Source organism: Cydia amplana, chromosome 2 (assembly GCF_948474715.1).
Source record: "Cydia amplana chromosome 2, ilCydAmpl1.1, whole genome shotgun sequence".
NCBI lineage: Eukaryota > Metazoa > Arthropoda > Insecta > Lepidoptera > Tortricidae > Cydia > Cydia amplana.
The window spans coordinates 24,286,680-24,310,563 of record NC_086070.1 but is presented as its reverse complement, the minus strand read 5'-3'; the positions used below and the strand labels follow the sequence as shown (position 1 = coordinate 24,310,563).

Genomic DNA, 23,884 nt, shown 5'->3' with positions numbered 1-23,884 from the left:
CTATGTAAAGCTTTGGATTCCTCCGAAAACGGTGCCGTCATATTACGGCCGCTATATAGCGTTGACTGACGTCACTAGAACGTTGTCTATGTAAACAAGATGGCGCGGTTTCCTAGACGGCGTTACGTTACGTTGATTGTCAACGTAACGTATAGTTTTGGTTTCCTCCGATAGCGGTGCCGTCATATAGCGGCCGTCTCCATACAAATACTACGACATCCATATTTAGCCGGATAATTTAGTATGGAGACAGCCGCTATATGACGGCACCGCTATCCTAGGAAAACCGATCTTAAGATGACGGCCGTCATGACGGTGTCGATAGTTTCGTGAACGTTTTATTAGATAGCGGTGACGCCATTTTGAATAAATGACACGAGATTTGAATAAATGATTCCGTACTACGATTATTTTCCTCTTCTAATGATATTTCATCCTCCAAGTAAATTATAGATGATCAAGTAAATCTTGTCAGTAGGAAAAGGCGCGAAATTCAAATGTTCTATGGGACGTTATCCCATCGCGCCTACATTTTTCAAATTTGCCGCTTTGACCTTGGTGGATGACGGTGTGTTATGACGCCGTGGTACTTTCCACATGTCGCCATCGTAAAGACGGCCGTCTTTTGCGGCCGCTATATGACGGCCGTCATATGACGGCACCGTTTTCGGAGGAATCCAAAGCTTAAAGGTCTAAGATATTGCGTTGGTGGGACGCTGGTGGCACAGTCTATAAAACCATACAGTCACTCGACAGTCTTCTCGACAGGGCAATCGTGCGGTATGCAAGGGGTGGGTCACGCGCACGCGATCTGCATACATCGCCATTGTTAGTATCTCGTAAATAGTAATTTACGGCCCTTACAGGGCTAGCGTGTCTTAGGTATATGAAATGTTTGAGCAGTTGTGTTAGTTTTTGACAACCCTACTTTGTGTTCTTGTGCAGTGTCAACATTTACGCAAACAGGGTTTGCACGACGGATCCGAAATGTATGGGAAGATCCGCGGATCCGGATCCAGATCCGGATAATTTCATACATTCCGGATCCGGATTGCAAACCCTACGCAAACATCAAAGGCTCACTGTTACTGTGTGCATTGCGGTCAATAGTTGAGCAACTAACCTGGCTAGTTCTTGGTCCAGGGGTTGCGGGCGTGCTGGCCGGGGATCATGTCGAGCAGGTACTGGCGCTGTTACTGTGTGCATTGCGGTCAATAGTTGAGCAACTAACCTGGCTAGTTCTTGGTCCAGGGGTTGCGGGCGTGCTGGCCGGGGATCATGTCGAGCAGGTACTGGCGCTGTTACTGTGTGCATTGCGGTCAATAGTTGAGCAACTAACCTGGCTAGTTCTTGGTCCAGGGGTTGCGGGCGTGCTGGCCGGGGATCATGTCGAGCAGGTACTGGCGCTGTTACTGTGTGCATTGCGGTCAATAGTTGAGCAACTAACCTGGCTAGTTCTTGGTCCAGGGGTTGCGGGCGTGCTGGCCGGGGATCATGTCGAGCAGGTACTGGCGCTGTTACTGTGTGCATTGCGGTCAATAGTTGAGCAACTAACCTGGCTAGTTCTTGGTCCAGGGGTTGCGGGCGTGCTGGCCGGGGATCATGTCGAGCAGGTACTGCCGCTGTTACTGTGTGCATTGTGGTCAATAGTTGAGCAACTAACCTGGCTAGTTCTTGGTCCAGGGGTTGCGGGCGTGCTGGCCGGGGATCATGTCGAGCAGGTACTGCCGCTGTTACTGTGTGCATTGTGGTCAATAGTTGAGCAACTAACCTGGCTAGTTCTTGGTCCAGGGGTTGCGGGCGTGCTGGCCGGGGATCATGTCGAGCAGGTACTGCCGCTGTTACTGTGTGCATTGTGGTCAATAGTTGAGCAACTAACCTGGCTAGTTCTTGGTCCAGGGGTTGCGGGCGTGCTGGCCGGGGATCATGTCGAGCAGGTACTGCCGCTGTTACTGTGTGCATTGTGGTCAATAGTTGAGCAACTAACCTGGCTAGTTCTTGGTCCAGGGGTTGCGGGCGTGCTGGCCGGGGATCATGTCGAGCAGGTACTGCCGCTGGGCCTCGGCCACGCGCTGCATCTCCGCCATGGCCGCGCTGCTGCTGCCGCTGCTGTTTTTACCCGCTACAAAGAGGAAATCATTCAAAAAACTGTTTGAAAACCGCTGCGACCGATCTATTTTTAGCAATCTCTTCTTTCCCGAGGTAAAAACTATACTCATTCCTTTCTTTTGGATGCTAGTACTAGCGTAAGACAAAGACAGTATGATTCTATGTTTGAAATGTGACACTCCCTGGTCAAACTATGTATTTCTTAATTTTTCCTCTTTTGAGTCACGAACGCATGCGAATAGTTTCATTTCCATATAACTGGGAGAGTATGAAATTGCACACGTTCGGTATACATTTCATCTGTTGATTTCGTTACTATTTGAGACTTCGAGCATTTAAAATGTTAACGTTACCGGTTTATGTACCCATTAATGGGTTCCAGCGGGCGTTCTACATGACATCAAAGATATACGCCTTATATAGCCTGACCAGTAATATATGATAATTGTCAAGAGGGCGCTGTTATTCTCATGTATAGGGTGACAATTCAGTGTAGTATGAAAAAATTAGTTCCAGTGAAATTCCGCAACATGGCGCACCCTCAATAGATCCTGGTTCACCTATAAATGACCGGGCTTAAAAACCCGAGAGTTTGTAACGGAGATACAATAATAAAGTATCTAGTAGATACTCACACCGCTTGCCGAGCGCGGAAGCCTGCGCCATAGCGAGCTGGTAGGTGTAGAGCAGCGGGCTGAACTGCATCATGGCGGCCGCCGCCGCCGCCGGCGACATGCTGCCGCTCGCACCCGCGCCGCTCAGACCTGCACCACGGAACAATCATATTAGACATGGGTAACTCCGGAGTGATAGATAAAAAAGATATATATCTTTCTCGTTTCATGAATCACTCTTCTTGTCTTTACGAATCCGAATGTATCAGTATATCCGTACGTCTCACTCCCTCGGCGACGATTTATGAAAGCGATAAGCGAAGTCTCGCTCGCGCATCGACCGAAGTAACACGAACGAGCGACAGCGGTCGTTCGGACGGATTCGGACGCGTCATTATAATTAACTACTCTCTCTCTCTCTCTCATGACTCAAAGTCAGCAAGTGCCGATGTTGCGAGCGGGACGACTGTTACACACGGATATAAAGATATAAAAGAGTGATACATATCCCAATGATAAAAAGATATATATCAATCTTTTCCCTCTACTGACACATTTCGCCCATGTCTAAATCATATAGTACGGGCACCAAATACCTGGCGCCTATTCCACCAACTTGAAAACGATACCTGACACTGACATTTCCTGCAGTCAGCAGCAATAGTTGCTAAGCGGACGAGTTGTTCAAACTTATCTTGACGCGACTTTATTGTTAAGAGAATAAGAGCGCGTCAAGGTAATTTTGAACAGCTCGCCCGCTTAGCGACTTCCGCTGCTGACTGTAGATTTCTGGGTCGGTAAGTACCAAGGCCTCTTGCGCAAACGTGAGCCTCCGAAACTTTTCCATGTGAAAAAGTTCCATAGAACTGTCAAAAAAGTTCACAATATGTATGTCTAAACTGTCTTCAATGTTCAAATAAAGTTTTCTATATTTTTTTCTTAAATTGTACGAGTAATTCTGTTTAGTTTCTAGAAGTAATAAGTACAGTCAGCATCAAAAAGAGAGTGCCGGCAAAGGTGGCCAAATACAATGTGGCGTAACACACCTTCGTTACCATAGGAATGATCAAAGGATGTGTTCCGGTATATAGGGCAAACCTTGGCTTATCGGTGATACTTGGTAATTCGGTGATGATGCGTTGTTATCTTACGCTGAGCTTACAATGCTGAAATGTAAGCAATTAAATCGCTGCCAACCCAATTGCAAGCATCAAAACTAACAGCTGCCAACAATTTTATAGCTCGCATTTCCTCATGGTGAGAACTGTGTAAGATTATAACGCAGTATCACCGATAAAGATCGGTTTTCCTAGGATAGCGGTGCCGTCATATAGCGGCCGTCTCCATACTAAATAATACGGCTAAATATGGATGTCGTAGTATTTGTATGGAGACGGCCGCTATATGACGGCACCGCTATCGGAGGAAACCAAAGCTTAAGCCAAGGTTTGCCCTATGTCCAGTTTGTCCGTCGCCATCTATTAGACGCCGCGTGTACTACAAGTAGTCGTTCACCTATCTGACCTCGCAACAGCTGGTGCTGGAGGGCCTGCATGGCGGCCGCCGAGTGCTGCTCGAACGCCATCTGCGCCGCCGCCGCCGCCGCGAACTGCTAAACAACAACTATTATGCAATGTCTAGTGATTTTGTTCAAATTGTGTCCATAGGCGGGTCGACACAACAACAGCAGAGCGGTGCCGTCATATAGCGGTGAATGACGTCACTAGAACGGTGTCTATGTAAACCAAATGGCGCGGTTTCCTAGAGGGCGGTGATTGACACCGTACCGTAATGTCAAAAAGCGGTGACGCCATTAGCATGACGGTGTCGATAGATTCGCGAACGTTTTATTTGATAGCGGTGAAGCCATTTGTACTAAAATCTCAAATGCACCTTCTGTACCACGAGATTTGAATAAATGATCTTCCGTACTACGATTATTTTCCTCTTATGATAATATTTCATCCTCCAAGTAAATTATTAAAGCTAAATCAAGGTCGGTGGATACGTTCCGTTTGGCTTTGGTGGTGTCGTCACCGTAAAGACGGCCGTCTTTTTGCGTCCGCTATATGACGGCACCACTTTCCGAGGAAACCAAAGCTTAAGGTTGCCGTGCGAAGCCGGGGCGGGTCACTAGTTTCGTTATTAAGTATTATTAGTTATTACATGATTACATGTTCATTAGAACTCACCTGATGCGGCTTGCTGCTGCTGCTCTGGCTTGTGCTGCTCGAAGACGAGCCTGCCGGACAACACGATATATGTTAACTTCCATTCCATTTGTGAGTGACAAGGAAAACGAAACAATAGTAGACTGAGAAAAAAAGTTTAGAATATATAGTTGGTCCAACCAATTTGTCAGTAAATAAGAACAAAAAAAAACTATACTCAACCTTTTCTTTTGGCTGCTAGTATGTACTAGTGTACAAAATAGTATGATGCTCTCTGTCTATGTCTGAAATGAGCTAGTCCTTTGACATACTATAGCATTGTTAGCGACAGGGGTCGGACAAAAAGTGCGGATGACGTCAAACCACTTATAGGATGATTTCAAATAGTATTTTTGATTTTCATAAACAATTATCATTTATCAACCTCTTTATTAAACGATATCGCCACTTGAAATGAGTAAGTACGTTTTTGACTGACACATTGTCAATCAGATGAACAATAAATTGACGTCGTTATTGTTTAGCTATTGTATCTTCACGATTATATTTAGCTAAAATTTATATTTACTAATGTATAAGAAAACGCTCTAAAATGTCATCTTTACTCGAATATTGTGCCAAGTTTCGTGAAATTTATTTTATTCACTACATCACCCTACCACCTGTATTATTAATTCCATGGATTTATTTACGATTATTTTGTTACTTCATTAATCATTATACTACTCATTAATACTACTTTGTTACTACATGTCACACGGAAGTTTAAATACAAACTCAAACATCATCCTGTGTGCAAGATTACGTCATTTTTACGTCATCCACACTTTTTGTCCGACCTCTGGTTAGCGACATCGCGCCTGTGAGCTGCAATACAAATAGAATAGAGTAGGTGTGTGATACGTACCTTTACCTTTCTTGGCGGGCGCCTCCCCCTCGGCGCGCCGCTCGTGGTGCCGCTCCAGGGAGGAAGAGCCCAGCGACGAGTTCCGACTGCTGGCATTATAGTAACCGATCATAGTAGAGCGCCAAAATATCTCATTAACAGTGATCGGGGATTTCTATGCCACACCGCGGGATATCAAGTCGAAATGGTAATATGGATACGCCACTTGGCCCGCGATAGGAACAAAACTGTTCGAAAAGTAAACGCTATTTCGGTGTTGGTAATTCGTTTATAAAATAAAGGACTGTAAAAAAACAGTGTTGGTTATGATTTAAAGAAAAAATATTATTCAAAAAATTATTAAGTTTTCAATTTTTCAATTTCAAATTTTCAATTATTAATATTAATAATATATGCAATGCATGATTAATTGATTAACAGTAACATGCCAAAACACTCTCCTATATCGCACACGAATCCCGGAATCCCGCGGCATATCCATACTAGCATAATGGTTGAGGTCATTCACCCCAAGTGGCATAGAAATCCCCGATCACTGCTCATTAAAAATGGGCGCCATTCACTCGAGCTAAACATTTTTCATGTCGAATAAGAGGAAATTGTTTTACGAAATATGATAATAGAAATCGGTAGGTAGTATTTTTTTATGGGACTTTCATTAAACAATATAGATAGAACGATAGTTTGTTATTGAATCGTGAGTCAAATATCAGAATAGAAATTATGTAACATGGATTTCCATGTAGAATCGAATTGTCATTGCTACTTATAAAAAAATTAGTAAAAACGTGCTCGGAAAGTAAGACAGCCTATGGTCGAAAAGCATCATTTTCAATTCACTTTATAGGAAAGTAATTTTAACATATTGAAAGGTTGGGAATACAAAAGATCTGTATTGACAATTTTCCCTTTAGTTTTGCTTTTAAATGTCGAGATCTAGTCTTAAAAAGTGTGTTCGACGGAATTTTGAACGAAGTTGAAAACTGCTTAGGCGCCTTTTTTAACGATATTCGTCTTAGATTCCGTCTACAGTTGAAATCTTTATTCATGCAGGTATTTGGGCAATTCAGTTGTAGTTTCAGGGTCAGCAGTGTAATATATAATATGTGTATATGTATATACCTGGCGGGCTGCGCCGGCGCCGGCTTGGCGGGCGGCGCGGCGGGCGGGGTGGGCGCGGCGCGCGCGCTGGTGCGCGTCACCGACATCTGGAAATGCAAGCGGTTATAGTATACCGTGCAATGTTTCACTCTGCCACGTTTACTTAACCTCAAGAGCCTCAATCGACAGTTCAAAATCGTTAAAATTTGATTTTTCATATAAAGAATTAATATGCAATTTCACAACTGATAGAACTTCTCCCCTGACTCGATATTAGTTTCGCGAGCCTCGCAGGGTTTACACTAGCGATGGGCGAGTCGAGTTATCTGATTCGAATAATTCGAATCAGCCTACAGATGAGTTAATTCGAATCAAAACTATTGGCAATTCGAATCAACTCGACCACTAGCTAACTCGGCGAATGAATCGCCAATTCGCCAACTCGCCGAGTCGACTCAACGCTATCACACTGCTACTAAGACCATTCAAAAATAAACCTTAATTCCGTGACCCGAAGGTTCTTTTTACAACAACTGCCGCGTAACTCGCCGTCTCAACTCGCTCCGCGCCTGTGCCTGTGACCTCGTCGCGAACCACGCGAATCGTCGAGTCGAGTCGACTCGATTTTGAATTCGAATCAGCGGCCGAATCAATTCGAATGATTCGAATTGAAAAAAAGTGGACTCGTCACATCGCTAGTTTACACAGTACCTGCGGGCGGTGCTGGTGCGCGTGCGCGGGCGGCGGCGCGGGCGCGGCGGGCGCGGGCGCGGGGGGCGAGGCGCAGGCGGCGGACAGGCGGCGCTCGATCTCCTGCTCCTGCTGCAGCGCGCGCACGAACGCCGTCTTCAGCCGCGCCGTGTGCTCAGCCTGCATACACGATATACATGTCGTAGTCAGATCGTATAATCCGCCGTATTACATTACGGCTAGCCGTTTTACAAAACAGGGGCGTTTTGAAATGCGGCGGTTCGACGATAAGCCGGATTGTCATTGCGATACGTTCTTCAATAAGGCGGCCTACGTTTAGCCGCACCGTATCTACTATTTAGATTGTAGAGTGACCAGTTCTTTCGGTCGCCTACGTAACCGGAGTTTGACAATGTTTGCAATTTAATTTATTTTTACCATGGTCCCACCGCACTACGTGTGTTTCTTTTCCAAAACATTTCCTTCACAACTTAAATAGACGGAGCCCCGCTCGGGGCTCCTATTTCTGGGCGGTTTGCCCTTCTGGCATCTGAAACTACCTAACGAACCTAACCTACTTACCTACCTACGCTTTTTTGCCCAAAGTGTAATGTTTTCACGGACGTCTCACTAAATCAATAGGTAGGTAAGTTAGGTTCGTTAGGTAGCTTCAGATGCCCGAAGGGCAAACCGCTCAAGAAATAGTAGCCCCGCAAAGCGGGGCTCCGTCTAGTTAAGTTGCGAGCCGTGTTGAAGAACGTATGGCGCCGAATACATTCCGGCGGATTTTCATTCAGCCGCATTCAATCCGGCTAATCGTCGAACCGCCGCATTTCAAAACGCCCCTGTTTTGTAAAACGGCTAGCCGTAATGTAATACGGCGGATTATACAATCCGACTGCGACATACATATACACTAATGGACAAATATAGAGGAACACAAAAATAGTTATTTTCGATACGAGTTCGAAAAAGAGGAAATTCGAAACGAGTGGCGATAAATTAAAACACGACCGAAGGGAGTGTTTTAAATCGACACGAGTTGCGAATTACCTATTCGCACGTGTATCGAACGACGTTGTACGGTACATATGGCACTTTAAAGTTTCGACATACGCCCGAAAAGTGCTATTTTACGCACTAGTGGGGAAATGTATGTATGTATGTGCCCCATATATACTGTAAAATTTTTTAATTACTTATTTTAAAATTACTCTAGATGCTGTAATGCAGTAATTAAACCTTTTTCTTGCGCTGCTCTAAATTTGTCCATGAGTATAGTACTTTAATTAAAACGAGTTAACGATCACTTTTACAAATCAAATCCCAGATATAAAAAGTTTCATATCTTAACCTTTTGGACGCCTGATGACGATATATATCAGCACCGCAGGTCCAAAGCCAAAGACGGATTAATCGGATACATACCACAGATCAACACGTGTACAAAGTTCAATTTCAGTTTTGACACTTCGGTGACGTGGCGTCCGAGTAATAGCTTTTGTGTTTGACACGGCGTCGAATAGGCTAAAATTTATTTATTTAAGGTTCACCAACAATTGCTGACATCGATACATTAAAAAAGTACTAGCTATTACATATAAGGAGTGGTGTCACAATCAGTTACAGGTAAACACCGCATGCAAAGCATATACATACATATAAGTAAACAGCTATAAAAATACTTAAATAATTTAATTATAAGTTGTTAATGTAAGATTGTTATTTATTTATTTTAGATTTAAAGTTGTTAATGTAATATTTTTATTTATTTATTTTAGATTTAATTTTGACTACATGTGATAGAAATAAGTTATACCTAATTACTGTTAATCTTCTTGATAATTAAAATATTTTTTTAAATTAGATAGACATTAATAATTAAAAATAGATTATAATTTGCTTGATGCTTAATTTGAATTGGTTGTAATGGAAATAATGTATTGACATGTAAAATACTACTATTTTATCAATAAAAGTTTGATTGATTGATAAATTTAAATTTATTATCTAATTATTTATTAATTCACCCTCGTAAGCTACACATAGAGACAGAAACGCTTGTCATACCTTGAGTGCGCGCTTGACGTTCCCGGAGACGCAGAGCTCGCACAGGCGGCGCGCCTGCGGCGGCGCGGGCGGCGCGGTGAAGGTGGCGTCGAGGCGACGCGCCGGCGCGCGCTCCCAGCGCCACACCGGCGTGAAGTCGCAACCGCACTGCGCACACACCGCCGGGACCGTCGAGCGGGGCATGCTGGAATGCAAACAATCGTATTATCATTTTCATAGTACAGTTTCACAGAATTTGCTGGGACGTCAGTCTTCCCGTGACCACAGGTGGTGCGACTCGGCTGAAACGTGGAAATTTAAGGTAATAAAACCGGCCAAGTGCGAGTCGGACTCGCGCACGGAGGGTTCCGCACCATCAACGAAAAATAGAGCAAAACAAGCAAAAAACGGTCACCCATCCAAGTACTGACCCCGCCCGACGTTGCTTAACTTCGGTCAAAAATCACGTTTGTTGTATGAGAGCCTCACTTAAATCTTTATTTTATTCTGTTTTTAGTATTTGTTGTTGTAGCGGCAACAGAAATACATCATCTGTGAAAATTTCAACTGTCTAGCTATCACGGTTCGTGAGATACAGCCTGGTGACAGACGGCCGGACGGTTTTTACCCTTTGGGTACGGAACCCTAAAAACGATAAAACTATATCGCGGTAGACCCGTTTGTATAATTAAATATGTGTACAAAACGCGAGAGATTAAAGTGTTATACTTGTTATAGTTTCATATAAGTTAACAAGCGAGGCTGAACACGAAGCATCTCAGACTATTTACTCGATTATCTTACGGAATCGTGGCACATACCCGGCGCTTTCGTAACATTATCTCTTCAGTAATCGAATAATCGCAATCGTTCAAATCACACGCTAACCACTTTAACGTTTCGTGACCCTCGGGGGTCTCGAGTGAGGGCTCATTTGGACGGCGCGCGAACTCGCATGCGATTTTAGTTACATTGTGGACCATTGAGATTACAACAATTCAGCCGACCGATCAAATAACGCAATGTAATGAAAATCGCATGCAAGTTATCGCACCGTCTAAATGAGCCCTAAGTGTATCTGATTGGGGCGTAGGCGTTCATGTTAAGCAAATGTAAACGTATGCGAGCAGCCCGAGTGCACGCTACACGAGCGCCTCGCCGAATACTTCACTAAATACAAGTAACTAACGCCCCATTCATTTCATATTCTTTTTTTGTTTTCAATTCGTCGTAAAAATACAAATACTAGATACATACCGGTCCTCATTGGTAAGGTAGTCAAATACTAGATACGTACCGGTCCTCGTTGGTAAGGTAGTCAAATACTAGATATATACCGGTCCTCGTTGGTAAGGTAGTCAAATACTAGATACGTACCGGTCCTCGTTGGTAAGGTAGTCAAATACTAGATACGTACCGGTCCTCGTTGGTAAGGTAGTCAAATACTAGATACGTACCGGTCCTCGTTGGTAAGGTAGTCAAATACTAGATACGTACCGGTCCTCGTTGGTAAGGTAGTCGACCACGTGCTCCAATCCGACCAGATACACGAAGTCTGTGTTGGAGGGGGAGGGGATGAAGTTCATCTCCGGGGGCGGCGGTTTTGGCGGCGGGATCTGACACATTTTAAAAAAAAGTTGTAAGTATATTCAAGTTGCCTATAAAAAAATGTTAAACTTGAGTCCTGAATTAACGCTTAAATTGGAATTACATAGTTAATAAACCTCATCAAAGTCATATACAAAAATGTCACTCACACGCCAAAATCACAAGCGATCGAGTTCCCGAACTTACAACATTGTTATTAGCGCTGTGGGCACTAGTTTCGGCGACTTTACATATTTTTGGTGTTCAAAAGATTAAAAGCCTCAACAGAAACAGGCATTTTCTGACTCGGATCTTTTGCCAGGCCTCGGCAACTACGAAGGGCAGCTGAAAAGTTCGCGGCCTTAGATTTTTTTTAAAGAGTATTAATGTAAATGTTAACTATTATTCGTTAATAATCGTTACTAATGGCGGCAATATTTAAACTGTCAAAAAGGCGGGGAAAACAGTAGCATAGTTTTTTTTCTTTTTTTTTCTAGCTTAGGCCGCGAATATTTCAGCCTCCCCTCGTCAGTAGAAGCCTCTTTCTGAAGAAGGCCTCAACAATAGTATAATATGAGGTACCTGTAGCAGTGTTTTCTCGAGTTGCTTGCGCAGGGCCAGCTTGGCGGCCGCCTGGCGCTGCGCAGGCGTCTGAGACTCCTCGCCGCTGCGCGAACTTGCCTAAGGAACGACACTACATTACGACTATCGTCAACATTGGTGGCCTTTACGACTATGGTCACATAACAGAAATATAAGTATGTATTTATATCCTTTATCTTTACATTTTCCTGCATTTGTCACCCTTTTTTCACTCTCTCCTCTCGTCTACTCAAAGGTTAACTGGAAGAGATCCCTCAAAGGGATAAGTTCGCCTTTGTACTTTTTACTAATTTTTAATATGTATTTTTGTACAATAAAGAGTTTACTACTACTACTACGATAAGACAGGAAATATATATATATAGGATATTCATGAAATTTTTGGAAGACATCAGTCGATTCTATTTACTGCAAGATTAAAATGGCTCTAGTAAATTTACTATGAGCTATAGTATAGCAGTATAATACTATAACTACTTTATGAGTATAGCATCAATAGTAGCGGATGAAACAACGCGCTAAAAGTATCTGACACCCTCTAATACTTTTTCAAAATAAAGATAAATCTGTACAGTTTTCGTTCAAAATTATTCGTTACAGTCTAATTATTCTACTTATTACTTTACTATTTTTGTTAAACTTTTAAATAAGACTTCTAGATACTTTTGACACACCCTACACTTTTACATTACAGAACATTCCTCACAGCGTAATTTCTAAATCTCTCTCTACATCCATATTTAATTTAGCCGGATTATTTTGTATGGAGACGGCCGCTATATGACGACACCGCTATCCTAGGAAACCAGAGCTTTAGGGTCAGCGTAGAATATTTTTAGGGCTCCGTACAAAAAGGGTAAAAAAGGGACCCTATTACTAAGACTCCGCTGTCCGTCTGTCCGTCCGTCCGTCTGTCACCAGGCTGTAACTCATGAACCGTAATAGTCAGTTGAAATTTTCACAGATGATGTATTTCTGTTGCCGCTATACAATAAATACACACACTAAAAACAGAATAAAATAAATATTTAGTGGGACTCCCATACAACAAACGTGATTTTTTTGCTGTTTTTTGCGTAACGGGTGCCGTACCCCTTCGTGCGCGAGTCTGACTCGCACTTGGCCGGTTTTTTTCCGTGGTTATTAAGCTTTGGTTTCCTCCGATAGCGGTGCCGTCATATAGCGGCCGTCTCCATACAAATACTACGACATCCATATTTAGCCGTATTATTTAGTATGGAGACGGCCGCTATATGACGGCACCGCTATCCTAGGAAAACCGATCTTTAGGGTTGTGTCATGTATACATACTCTACTACTTATAAAAATTACAAAGTACAGTTGAATGACGTCACATTGCATACTATACTATTCGTCGGGTAGTTGCACAAATCTCTGTTTTGACATTTTGCTGAGACTTTAGTTGGCCGCGACCATGACCAGTGAAACCTGTGTCGAAACGTCGGTATATAAAGGTAATTGAATAAATTTCGCGTTAGACCCGTCTATAAATGTGAGTTAATATGTGTTCAAAACGCGAAGGTTTTAAATATTACATTGCATACTCACTGCGTCGCTGGTACTGCTCGTCACCGACGAGTTATCCTGAGATGGCTTGACGGGGAAACGTTTAAACATTATCAATACCACTTTACTTGGATGTTCCCATTTTAACTACCTAAACCAGCGGTCGGCAACCTTTTAGCAGCCAAGGGCCACATAGTAGTTAACGAAGTTGACGCGGCCCGTACTTTGTTAATATTTGTGACTTTATCAGACATTGTCGTTTGTCCAATATTACATACAAAATAGCCAGGGCTGCAAGTGACAGATTCACGGGTCTTATGCGGCCGGCGGGAAGCAGGTTGCCGACCGCTGACCTAAACTAACTAACTACCAGGAGCCAAAACCAGTCGTTTCGGAAGTAATGCGTTGGTCACTTGTACACTTACAGAATATTACAGATTGATTGGGATTATTAATCTTAGAATATTTTTAGTGGAAAAATTACTGCCTTGTGTGAGACTTGAACTCACGGCCTCTGGATCGATACTCCAGCGCCCTGCCAACTGAGCCACCAAGACCTCATCCATAGCCAGCGAATCTTTCCACCATATGGGTCTAGGGGATGGCTATGGATGAGGTCTTGCGTCATTTCGTCTCAATCTAAGCAAAATGTGAGACGCAATACACATTGGACAAAGAAATTGGATAGGTAGAATACCGCCCTTAGCAACAAGGATCCAATCAGTAATTTATTACGCTGAGTGGGGGTCCTTTTTAGCGTCTATCTCATCTATGTATTCTATGTAATTAACTGGTTTGGTTTGACGTAAATAAATGTACATATTTTCTTTCTTTCTAATCATCATCCCGCTCCCTTGTGCTGCCCGTGTTCAGTGTGACGTGTGGCGAGTGTGTCGGTAGTGTTGTTACTGTTACCCGCTTCCGTGTACCTGCGTATCAGTGTGACGTGTGGCGAGTGTGTCGGTAGTGTTGTTACTGTTACCCGCTTCCGTGTACCTGCGTATCAGTGTGACGTGTGGCGAGTGTGTCGGTAGTGTTGTTACTGTTACCCGCTTCCGTGTACCTGCGTATCAGTGTGACGTGTGGCGAGTGTGTCGGTAGTGTTGTTACTATCACCCGCTTCCGTGTACCTGCGTATCAGTGTGACGTGTGGCGAGTGTGTCGGTAGTGTTGTTACTGTTACCTGCTTCCGTGTACCTGCGTATCAGTGTGACGTGTGGCGAGTGTGTCGGTAGTGTTGTTACCGTTACCCGCTTCCGTGTACCTGCGTATCAGTGTGACGTGTGGCGAGTGTGTCAGTAGTGTTGTTACTATCACCCGCTTTCGTGTACCTGCGTATCAGTGTGACGTGTGGCGAGTATGTCGGTAGTGTTGTTACTATCACCCGCTTCCGTGTACCTGCGTATCAGTGTGACGTGTGGCGAGTGTGTCGGTAGTGTAGTTACTATCACCCGCTTTCGTGTACCTGCGTATCAGTGTGACGTGTGGCGAGTATGTCGGTAGTGTTGTTACTATCACCCGCTTCCGTGTACCTGCGTATCAGTGTGACGTGTGGCGAGTGTGTCGGTAGTGTAGTTACTATCACCCGCTTTCGTGTACCTGCGTATCAGTGTGACGTGTGGCGAGTATGTCGGTAGTGTTGTTACTATCACCCGCTTTCGTGTACCTGCGTATCAGTGTGACGTGTGGCGAGTATGTCGGTAGTGTTGTTACTATCACCCGCTTCCGTGTACCTGCGTATCAGTGTGACGTGTGGCGAGTGTGTCGGTAGTGTAGTTACTGTTACCCGCTCCCGTGTACCTGCGTGTTCAGTGTGACGTGTGGCGAGTGTGTCGGTAGTGTAGTTACCTTGGCGTTGGCGGAGGCGGCGGGCGGCGGCGCCGGCGTGATGGTGACGGACGGCGTGATGCTCGCGCCGCTGCCGGACGACTGCACAAACATTACAAGTGTAAATATTGGAAAGATCTCAAATTGGGGCTAAACAAAGTGTGCTATTGTACAGAGGACACAATTGTTTTATAATGGCGAAAGTTCAATAGCATTTCGAAGGATAATTAAACTACTATAGGTAAGTTTTGTGTAGAAAAAAATAACTTTTTACACACAATTGTCAATGTAATCAAATTTACGAAAAGACAAAGAATAATCAAGATCAAAGTTTTTGCGCTTTTTCATGAAGACCAGTTTAGGCCAGAGATCTCTAAACTTTTTATTAACCAGGCCTGTTCCTTTTCGCGATCCAGCTTTATTGAATATTACTATTTTCGCGTCCCAGACTGCCAGACTCGCGAAAAGTCAAATCATATGGAATTTGGTCTGTGAATCGTAACTTTGGGTCCCTTAAGTTAGACAACTTACCCCTTTTCCAAGCCGCACCAATCTACAAGGTTTTCTCAAAATATCCAGCTTTGATGTTCATTATATTTGCCAAAATTGCAACCTAATTTGAACCTTAAATCGGAATGCTAAAGTTGAAATTCTCTTGGTGCATATGTGGTCGATAAATCGTACTATGTGTGGAAAAGGGTTAAAGGTTCATAATTACATTACCCGCATACATATGTGGTCGATTAATAGTACTATGCCTGGAAAAGAGTTAAGAGCCAACAGGAGCTGAGATTTAAATATTTTAGGTAAATATACCCGTCTCGCTAACGGAAGCGGCTCCTAAAACTAGTGCGATAAGGACAAGGCGAAAAATCCTGCGTAAAAATCTCAAATATCGAGGTTTCGTACTCGACTGTTTCCTCCTCCAAAACTTAACCAATCGTAACCAAATTTGGAAATGTAAATGATTATGAAATTATCTGTGTCGGACCGTTTTGCTTTTTTGGCTAATCGATATCAGTTTTGAATACCACGCCTCTCATTGCGGCATAGTCAATTAGGCCATTTTGGCCATTTTTGAAGGGCTCTAGCGCCTTAAAAAACAAAAATATCAAAAAAAGCAAAACGGTCCGACACAGATATTGACAATATTAATCTGTGTTAAAAAAAAATCATTGCTCTAGCTTCAAAACCCACGGAGGAAACAGTCGAGTACGTTTGTATGGAGAAATGACCACTCCTGTTGGCTCTTAAAGATTGATAATAACCTGTGTGCGATAGGGCCCCGGCGTGAGCGTGGCGCCGCCAGGCAGGCTGGAGGTGCGCCGGCTCGAGCTGGTCGCGGCCGCGCTCGAGTTCGCCGCGCTCGTCGACCGCTGCTGACATACATTAATATATTCTGATGTTCCTTATCACTATTATTGATAAGGTTGAAAATCAAATGTGTTAGAGTGGACTATCACAAACTAGAGGCAATCATAATATCCTCCTAAGGCAGTGGTTCCTAACCTGGGGGTAATTACCCTCGTGGGGGTAAAACTGGTATTTTACGGGGGTAATAAGCTAACCTAATATAACAATACAACAAACGTACACATTTTTTTTTTATTACCATTGGGAGGAGGGGTAAAATCAGGTTCCCTAGTTAGTCATAGGGGTAACCGAACTGAAAAGGTTAGGAACCACTGTCTTAAGGCCTATAGACCTATAGTACTTCTTCAGTTCGATGAAATTTAAACCATATTCAATTGGAACAGAGTTGCATTTCTTTTGTTTCGTTAAATTTTCAAACTAATAAAAATCAACTTTATTCCATGCACTATAGGTTCAAATTTCAGGGACAAATTTCGGGTTTTTCGTTTGTATGGCTGGGTTTTAGGAGGTTAAACTATACCAGTCGAAATGACGAGTTAACTGGGATAACAGTAAGTGAATATGTAAAATGGTAGCGGTGTATATAGTGTGTCAAAGGGCTGTTTGATTTCAAACATAGAGAGAATAATACGATCTATGTCTTGCACTAGTACTAGCACCCAAAAGAAAAGGATGAGTATAGTTTTTAGGGTTCCGTACCCAAAGGGTAAAAACGGGACCCTATTACTAAGATTCCGCTGTCCGTCCGTTTGTCTGTCCGTCTGTCACCAGGCTGTATCTCACGAACCGTGATAGCTAGACAGTTGAAATTTTCACAGATGATGTATTTCTGTTGCCGCTATAACAACAAATACTAAAAACAGAATAAAATAAAGATTTAAGTGGGGCTCCCATACAACAAACGTGATTTTTGACCGAAGTTAAGCAACGTCGGGCGGGGTCAGTACTTGGATGGGTGACCGTTTTTTTGCTTGTTTTGCTCTATTTTTTGTTGATGGTGCGGAACCCTCCGTGCGCGAGTCCGACTCGCACTTGGCCGGTTTTTTTGTTCCTATTTACTGACAAGATTTGGTTGAGCCAGTATATAGTACCTTGTTCCCCTGGTGCGCGGGCGGCGGCGCGGGCGTGACGGTGACGCCGGGCGGCACCACGCAGCCCGAGGCCGCCAGCGCCGTGCCAGCCGCCTCCGCCTGATACACAAACAATGGTTCACAATGCCTGCCAACATTACCCTCATCCGACCATCTATTAAACGAACACACAATTTCACGCCGCAATAAAGTAGCAGAATAGGCTACATGACTAATTTTTTTTTATGGTATCAATCGATCGGGTTTGTTTTTAGGATCAAATGTCTATATGGGACCCATTGCATTAAAGTAACACAAAAGTCAGAAATTGTAGCCAAAGTCCGACAGTCGCACTTCACTCGCGAAACGCCCTATACAAAACGGCCAGAGGCCGTGACGTCATCGCCCACGTTGTAGTATGGACAAAACAAAAAAATTGCGTTTTTGTCGGTGAAATATTGCGTTTATGTATATAGTAGCTATACAATATTTGTTTTGGTGAAATGTAAGGAATCGAATGGTACCCTTACTTTTATCGTTTTTGGAAGTTAAAAAAAACTTAAATTTTGAAACTTTTAGGTCCTGTATTTTTGTAATTTTTCAATATTTTATTTTATTATCCACATTATTGTGATAAATTGCTCGTTTGCTATCTATTTTACTAGATTTTGTTATAAAATTCAACATGTGTCAACATCCCTATTTAATAACATAATTCTAGTCCAATGAATAGGATAAAATGAGGTACACTGCACATTCAAGTAATATAAAACTTTAACTCTCATATCCAAGTTTCGAATGGGGTTGGCCGGTCGAAGTATTTAGCAGATTGGCGCCATCATAGCTTGCCCTGTCAATCCCTAGAATTGTGACAATTTTTTGTTTTTGATTAATGCCCTGGATGCCAGCCCTATAAACCAATCTCATAGAAAAAGGGGCAAGCTATGATGGCGCCATCTGTGCAAACCTTTGACAGTTGCCAACCCCATTGCTTTGTTAAAGTTAAACTTTGCCGAGCAGTGGGACACCATATAGGCTAGTAATAATAATAAAGTTAACCCTTAACCTTATAAAATAAGCTGCATTGACACCAAGAAAAACCAGGGGCCTGTTTCTCAAAAGCTTGTAACTTATAATACGAGTGGAAGTCCCTTTCTAACAAAAGCTGTCAAAAAGTGACATCCGCTTGTATTGTACAAGTTACAAGCTTTTGAGAAACGGGCCCTATGTCAACACAATTTTCGAACGAGAATACGCATACCTTGGGCGGCGCACACTGTGACTGACGTATCTTCCTCAAGAGGACCAAGCGTGTTTCCTCGGCGCGTAGTTTTTCTCGTAACGCGCGGACTAGGCGCTCGCGTTCCCATATCTCAGCGCTCGACAGCTCCTGCGAAAACCACATTTAATAAGAAGACAACTGATGAGGTTATAAGCAAGTCAATGTAGATGGCACTGCAATCGAAAAGAACAGATCTTGAAATGAGAACGTATATTGTAATCAACATTGCATTTAGTTTTAGGCGTTTCTCCTATCTGTGGTTCGTAAAAAAGTCTGAATAAAATGCAGGGGGACAATTTAGACTGCAGGATAATTTAAACTAATCGAAATATCTTCCATGTTTTACATTATTAACTAGAGTCACACAACACATTTTTTTCGCTATCTAGACATATACGGCACTCTAGTTAATAATGTAAAACATGGAAGATATTTCGATTAGTTTAAACTCTACCCTGCAGTCTAAATTGCGCCCCTGCACATTACTACCTGACTATTGTCTCTAATAGATTTCCTATGACAATCCCACCTGAAATATTCATAAACATGCACACGCGTTAAACAAATACTGACCCGGTCCACAGGCGGAATGGGGGGTTCATTCTCATCATCGGAGGAGTCGTCATCGCGCGGGTCCCGCGGAGACTCGGGCGCCGCCGCGGCGGTTATGGACACGTTCACCGCTGATGACGAATTCAACTTGCTGCTCATGTCTAAAACAATAACAGTGAAATTCAGAAGAATGCTCATGGAATGCTCATGTCTAAAACAATAACAGTGAAATTCAGAAGAATGCTCATGGAATGCTCATGTCTAAAACAATAACAGTGGAATTCAGAAGAATGCTCATGGAATGCTCATGTCTAAAACAATAACAGTGGAATTCAGAAGAATGCTCATGGAATGCTAATGTCTAAAACAATAAGAGTGGATTTCAGGGGTCAGATACTGGTGGTCCAACCTAGCCAAATATTTGTTGAACAGCAAAGAAATACCATAATGTATCTCATGAACCGTGATAGCTGGACAGTTGAAAATTTCACAGATGATGTATTTCTATTGCCGCTATAACAACAAATACTACGGAACCCTCGGTGGGCGACTCCGACTCGCACTTGTCCTTGTTTCCCTTGTTTTTAGGGTTCCGTACCCAAAGTGTAAAAACGGGACCCTATTACTAAGACTCCGCTGTCCGTCCGTCCGTCCGTCTGTCTGTCACCAGGCTGTATCTCACGAACCGTGATAGCTAGACAGTTGAAATTTTCACAGATGATGTATTTCTGTTGCCGCTATAACAACAAATACTAAAAACAGAATAAAATAAAGATTTAAGTGGGGCTCCCATACAACAAACGGCATTTTTGACCGAAGTTAAGCAACGTCGGGCGGGGTCAGTACTTGGATGGGTGACCGTTTTTTTTTGCTAGTTTTTTTTGCTTGTTTTGCTCTATTTTTTGTTGATGGTGCGGAACCCTCCGTGCGCGAGTCCGACTCGCACTTGGCCGGTTTTTTTATTTCTTTTGCTATACCGATCCAGGGTGGCGATCATAGATCTGTCTATGGCATTGCAGGTCACAAGCACAGGGTAGTAAGTAGTGTCAGTAGTTCTCTCTTTAGCCATTTTCTACCCTTCCGGTGTAGGCCTCCTTCATTTTACGCCACTTGTCACGGTTCTGTGCAACCTGGAGCCACTTCGTCCTCGCAGTCCTTTTGATGTCATCATCCCAACGTATATTGGTACTATGAAGGCATTCTTTCCCCCCATGGCCGCCACTCGAGTAGAGATAGATAGAGATAGAGATATTTATTTGCATACCAGTAGTTGTATATTATTGAAGGACTCACCAGTGAAAGGAGCGGTGCTGGGCTTGCGGTGCGGCGGCGCGGCGGGCAGCAACACGATGTCCGGGCTCTCGGCGTAGCTGCGCTGCTCCGAGCGCGGCCGCAGCACGCGCTTGCCACTTGCACCCTGACAATATTTACACATTTTATTTGTCAGATTTTGTGAGCGGGAACAAACTACCAGGGAATACGGGAATGGTTTCCATGCAGCGAGTTAAAAAACAAGCGCTTTGAATTTTATTGTTACATATGACATGTTTAAAAACTACTGGACACAGGTATAGCCAGTGGTTTAGGATGCTTGCCTGCTCACTTGAGAATACTAATTAGGCTCTGTAAACAATTATGATGAGCAGTTCTTAATGTAGAACATGTATAATTAATTGATAATGACACATGATAATTAAAAATAGGATAATTAAAATTAGTTGATAATTAATAAAGTAATAAAACTATTAACACTGAATTTATTAAGATTTGTGTCTGTCCTGTATACATGAGAATTTTAATTAGCTTTTCTGTATTTTATAAACTTAACTTCAATTTAGGAATTTTTAGAATCTGTACATTTTTAAAGACTAATATCATACAAAATCATTTTATTGGGTTAGTTTCTGTCTTACAACTATCTTACAAGTACCCAGAGAGAGAGTTTGATAAATAAAACAAAAAATATGCATAACTGTGAATTCTGAATACCACAACAATGCACAGCTGTAAACAAACAAACAAAATACTACGTCTCAACAATGAATATGTAAGGAGAAATATACTTACTCTATCAATAATCTTCTCGGGATGCAAAAAGAAATAATCACGATTAATAATAGAAAAAGTCCACCACAGACCATAAAACATAAGGAGAAATTTAATTTTACTTATAAACTCACATGTGGGGGTGGTTGTGCTGGCGTTATGGTCAGCCCGCTGGCCGTCAGAGCCCGCAGCTCACTCAACTCAGGGGGCAAAGACCTACAACACAAATTATGTAATTTTAACTTATTTATCAAAATATAGTTATTTATGATTGATGCATGGCCAATTAGGTTATAAACATTACCTGACGCTCAGGTCAACAGCTGAATCGTCCACATCCATACTCGCGACTACGCACTTTGCTGAAACAAAAACCAAGCTATTTTATTAAAAACCAATACTACAAAATACCAAATCAATAATAATCGATACTTATTATTATCAACCTAAACGGTTGCAGTAGGTTAACTAATCGCATTGTCAACCTAGAAATCCTTGTAATTTGTTTGCTCGTTACAAAATTTGAGTGATAATGAGACCAAATATTTACTTTTATCGGCAGAAATTTAAGATGAGCAAGTACACACCGGAACATTTAACTTTGTTTACATGTATCTTTTTCAATATAGTATGGATGTTAACATAAATATTAAGAGTAACTTACGATTTTAGTCAATTTCACAGTGGCAATTAGCATTGATATTAATTTATTGTAATTCACGAAAAAACAATTCAGCCATTTTCAATGCGTACGACTACAATTAATTAATGGGTTTCCATTGCACTATGCCATATCTCACAAACTCGTGGACGTAAATAAATGCATATAATTGGTCACATAAACAAGAATGCCGAAAAGTAGCCAATAACAATTAAGCATTGCGGTAAACTAAAACAAGTACAATTTTGGGGAAGCTTGTGATGCGTTCGGGACATGTTCAGGATAATACCACGGATTTAGAGTTAATAAACTGGATCGAGTACATTGACCAAAAAGTGTGTCCACATGAGAAGTCAAACTAGAGCCCTGCATCTCGTTCTAATTAGGGTGACCATAAGACATCTGTATGTGGGATATTAGGATAACATGAAATATATCAGTAGGGTGTGTCATTTTCTAAATAAAGTGAAATTTTAAGTAGTCGGGTTTTTTCTTTCATTTGTAGTCGGCCTCTTTAGGGAGCGTTCAAGTATTACGTAACGAATTTGGGGGGAGGGGGGGTCTTGTAAAACGTTACGAGGCGTTACAGGGGCGGGAGGGGGGGGGGGGTTTGAACTACGCGTTACGTAACATTGTTTTTTAACCTTTCAGAACTTTTCGCCACTTTACGGTAAGTACTTTACGCCACATAATTGTGGCCTTTAGGTAAAAAAATGGTCACTTGGTGGTTACGTAACGTTTAACTAGGGGGGAGGGGGGGTACAGAAAAACGTTACGGCGCGTTACATGGGGGGGAGGTGTCCAAAAATTGCGTTACATAATACTTGAACACTCCCTTAGCACTCACTCATGGTATGTTCATAAAGGTAGGCTTCCCTTTTGTCCACTTCAGCTTTTTTTAAGTGTAAGCGTCATTGAAGATCTGTTTAGCAAATATGACGTTTTTTTTAAAGTTGGTGCCTTTTTTCTATTGACGGAAATGTGTCCTACCTATAAAGAATCGATTGCATATATATAAACAGTTTGACACACCTTTTCCGTAACAAAATATGATGTATAAATGAGAGTCTGTAATGTTTAAGGAGTTAAGCACTTTGGTTTTTAATTTTGGCAATTGAAGGGATGTTTACAAAAACAACATAACTGACTACACTGGTTGACACCTGAAACGATTAACATGTTCTTAAAAAAAATGACAACTCTCTAGCAGGCTCTAAGCAGTTATGTTGTTTTTGTAAACATTCCTTCAATTAGGTATTCTATAACAAATCTTAAATTAAACATGCCGAAATAAAGACATACCTATTAAGTTAAACTTACTTTTACATTACCTACGTTAATAATAAGAATTCTGTGAGACCGATTCACAACGTGCCGACATCATAGTCACCCTAATGAGTTTGACAATGTTGTCTTGTATTTTTATAGTAAAATGTAATCATTGTGGCTTTCTTGTGAAACAATATTCCACAATTAGTAATTATTTCACTCCAACAACCTTTAACACAACATTTCTTCACAATTTTTAAGAAATTTCGCATTCACGTGTTTTGAAGAAATGTCATCAAATTGGGGATACCAATTAATATTTAAAGTTACTACAAATCCTACCATACTAAAATTTAGGTTTTTTTTGCTGTGTATGCGCTTGGTTTAATCAGTTAATAATATTGGCATCATAATTATTTACAAATTACTTAAAATATATCAGAAC

At 42.2% G+C, this 23,884-nt stretch overlaps 1 protein-coding gene across 1 annotated transcript; it reads right to left on the bottom strand.

The window, feature by feature from the left end:
* Positions 1-1,987: 1,987 nt before the first annotated feature.
* Positions 1,988-22,424, bottom strand: LOC134661394 (transcriptional repressor p66-alpha). Its single transcript, XM_063517464.1, has 20 exons — positions 22,174-22,424; positions 21,814-21,871; positions 21,644-21,725; positions 20,757-20,880; positions 19,485-19,624; positions 18,891-19,019; positions 17,651-17,749; positions 16,454-16,561; positions 15,207-15,287; positions 13,401-13,445; positions 11,811-11,909; positions 11,139-11,257; positions 9,663-9,846; positions 7,614-7,772; positions 6,924-7,009; positions 5,803-5,887; positions 4,916-4,969; positions 4,248-4,335; positions 2,745-2,873; positions 1,988-2,122 (listed from the first exon to the last, which is right to left on the bottom strand). Exons 2-20 carry the CDS (start codon positions 21,849-21,851, stop codon positions 1,992-1,994), a joined length of 1,980 nt encoding a protein of 659 aa, XP_063373534.1. The 5' UTR covers positions 21,852-21,871; positions 22,174-22,424; the 3' UTR covers positions 1,988-1,991.
* Between the last annotated feature and the right edge of the window lie 1,460 nt (positions 22,425-23,884).